This window comes from Canis lupus, chromosome 18 (genome assembly GCF_003254725.2).
Source record: "Canis lupus dingo isolate Sandy chromosome 18, ASM325472v2, whole genome shotgun sequence".
Taxonomy (NCBI): Eukaryota; Metazoa; Chordata; class Mammalia; order Carnivora; family Canidae; genus Canis; species Canis lupus.
The window spans coordinates 39,221,730-39,224,897 of record NC_064260.1 but is presented as its reverse complement, the minus strand read 5'-3'; the positions used below and the strand labels follow the sequence as shown (position 1 = coordinate 39,224,897).

Here is a 3,168-nt window from a genome sequence, read left to right as displayed (position 1 = left end):
TCAACAGACCTTTGAGACCTCTTCCACAGAGTAGCCCAGTCTCTACACCTCAGTCTCTAAAGAATTAATTAAAGTGCATTTAGAATATGGGGATGATATACTAATTAGGATATGATGAGATGAAAAGTATTTCACTAAAATTTTACACTTTTTTATCATTAATCTCAATATAATCATAAATGTGTCTGAGAATAGAAACTCTCCAAATTATTTGAATTAAACTTTTTTTAGAGTGTGTCATTTGTGGTCCATAATTTTTTTTTTTACTACCAGAAAATATTCTACACTTCCTTGTCTACACTACACTTCCAGGGTACATTTCCCTCTCTCATTTATTAAGAAATTCCTATTAAACCCTGATGCTATGGGTCGATTGGAAACTCCCTAATTCATATGTTGACTGATAGTGACTCAGAATGTGTATTTGGATATAGGGTCTCTATAGAAGTGATTAAGTTAAGAGGCACCTGGGTGGTTCAGTAGGTTAAGCATCTAACTATTGATTTCAGCTCAAGTCATGATCTTAGGGTCCTGGGATCAAGTCCCAAGTCTCCATGCACAGTGTAGAGTCAGCTTGAGGATTCTCTCTCTCCCTCTCCCTCTCCCTCTGCCCCTCCCATTCATGATTTCTCTCTCTTTCTCTCTAATAAATAAATAAATCTTTTTAAAAAATAATTAAATTAAAATGAGATGGTTAGGATGAGCTCTAATCCAATCTGACCCGTCTTCACAAAAAGAAGAGATGGAAATTTGGACACACAAAGACATACCAGAGCTACTTGTGCACAGAAAAGACCATGTGAGAAAGCAGGAGGGTGGCTGCCTGCAAGCAAAGGAAATAAGCCTCAGAACAAATCAACCTTAATGGCATCTTCATCTTGGCCTTTTAGTCTCCAGAACTATGAGAAAGCAAATTTCTGTTGTTTCAGCCACCCAGTCTGTGGCATTCTGTTATGGCAACACTAACAAATGAATATACTTGGTCACTGACACTAGGGCTCTTTTGTGTGGTATAGTTTCATGTTTTATATTTATTTTTATTATTATTATTATTTATTCATTCATGAGAGATACAGAGAGAGGCAGAGACACAAGCAGAGGGAGAAGCAGGCTCCCTGCAGGGACCCTGATGTGGGACTCGATCCCAAAACTCTGGAATCATGCTCTGAGCCAAGGGCAGATGCTCAACTGCTGAGCCACCCAGGCATCCCGCTTCATGTTTTATACATAAAAAGACTTAAAATTAGGAAATGTGAGACATCGTGATGAAACATTCTCTAAGTTGCTATGAATTCATATATAAAACTGAATCAGCAAAGAAACCCAAACATTCATAGATCTTTAATGGCTGTCAATTATTGATTCACCTAATAGAGATTTTCACAATTAATCTTCTCATTGGGTATAAAACTTTTTAAAATCTGTCTAGTTACTATTTCTATCTACATCTCCATTTCTATCTTCATACAGCTCCTATTCTTTTTTCCTTGATTATTCTAATTGTTAGGAAACATTCCTTCACTGGAAGCTCACTGTGACTCTGGGTTATTTGTTCTTTCCTGCGTCTGCTGCCAAAAAAAAAAAAAAAAAAAAAAAAAAAAAAAAAAAAAAATCTTTGAATAATAGCAAGCAAAAAAACAGAATAGAACAAAACAAAACAAAAACTACTCCCTTTCACCCTTCTCAGGTGAAATTCTGTTTCAGAATTCTAAGAATTTTAGACTCTGTTCCCAGCTGGCAGGCATAGCAGTTTTTCCAAATATACCCACTTATTTATTTTAAGCACATATTCAAATACATTAGCACCAACTTAAAAAGACTATTGCAGTTAAGGGTTTCCACATTCTCCAATAATTTTATTTTTTGCTTTTTTCATTATGTCTGAGAGTCTTGGCTAATAGCGATGATGTGAAGATCACCAAAAAAAACCTATATAGCCATGTTTCCCAAGTACTTTCATTTAAGAAAATGGTGCCTTATCTAACATTTTCTTCAGAGCCTCTTTAACATCCTTATTTCTTAAGCTATAGATTAAGGGATTCAACAATGGTATCACCACAGTATAGAACACTGACACCACTTTATCCCTTTCCAGGGCATAGCTGGTACTTGGTCGGGAGTAAATAAAGAGAATAGAGCCATAGTACAAGGTGACAGCTGTCAGATGAGAGCCACAGGTGGAGACAGCTTTGAGGCGGCCCTGAGTGGAGCGGATCTTCAAGATAGCAGCAATGATGAAGAGGTAAGAGGCCAGGATCAGCACAGTGGGAGCAATGACATTGGAGGCCAGTATGAAATAGAGCACAGCCTGGTAGCTCTCCTTCACATCGCAGGCCAGCTTTACAAGGGGTGGCAGGTCACAGAAATAATCATCAATGACATTGCTCCCACAGAAGCTCAGGGTAAATGTCTCGCTGGTAATGATGGTTGAGTTAAGAAAGCCACCAAGGTATGAAGCTGCAACGAGACTGGCACATAACCTTGAGGACATTGTCTGGGAATAAAGCAAAGGGTTGGAGATGGCCACATAGCGGTCATAAGCCATGGCAGCCAACAGGTAACACTCACTGTATGCCAGACCAGCAGAGAAGAAGAACTGAGCTAGGCAGCCAGCAAAGGAGATGCTTTTGTCTTCAGCCATACAAGTCCTAAGAATTTGGGGAGCATAAACAGAAGAGTACCAGAGATCAAGGAATGAAAGATTCCCAATGAAGAAATACATGGCTGTGTGGAGCCGAGAATCAGCACAGATCAGAGAAATCAGAGTCATGTTCCCTGAAAGACTGGTAACATAGATGAAGAGGAAAATAACAAAGAGTACTTTCTGTAACCACAAGTCCTCTGTGAACCCTAGAAGTATAAATTCTTTCACTTCGGTGAAATTTTTCTCATCCATTGATCTTGGGTTTCGATGGTCCTTTCCTGTGAAAAGATTAATAAATATATCAGTAGATCAGTATATCAACCTCCCTCATCATTTGCCATTTTAGATCACTAAAATACCCAACTGATGCATGTATGTTGTTCATTGTGAGACATAAACACCATGCCATAATAAGTATCACGCATTTTAGATGATCAGAGATCAGTCTTATGCTGCCAAAGGAGATCAATTATCATGCACATAACATAACGTGTGTCACCATGTTCTTTTCTTTGAGTATAGTT

At 38.3% G+C, this 3,168-nt stretch overlaps 1 protein-coding gene across 1 annotated transcript; it reads right to left on the bottom strand.

Annotated features, from left to right (window-relative positions):
- Positions 1-1,960: 1,960 nt before the first annotated feature.
- LOC112663146 (olfactory receptor 1013-like) lies at positions 1,961-2,896 on the bottom strand. Its single transcript, XM_025451725.3, has one exon. The coding sequence runs from the start codon at positions 2,894-2,896 to the stop codon at positions 1,961-1,963; it is 936 nt and encodes a 311-aa protein (XP_025307510.1).
- Positions 2,897-3,168: the final 272 nt, after the last annotated feature.

What these genes read in the sequence shown, in the direction of transcription:
- LOC112663146 (XM_025451725.3), bottom strand. Translation starts at nt 2,896, where the DNA reads ATGGATGAGAAAAATTTCACCGAAGTGAAAGAATTTATACTTCTAGGG.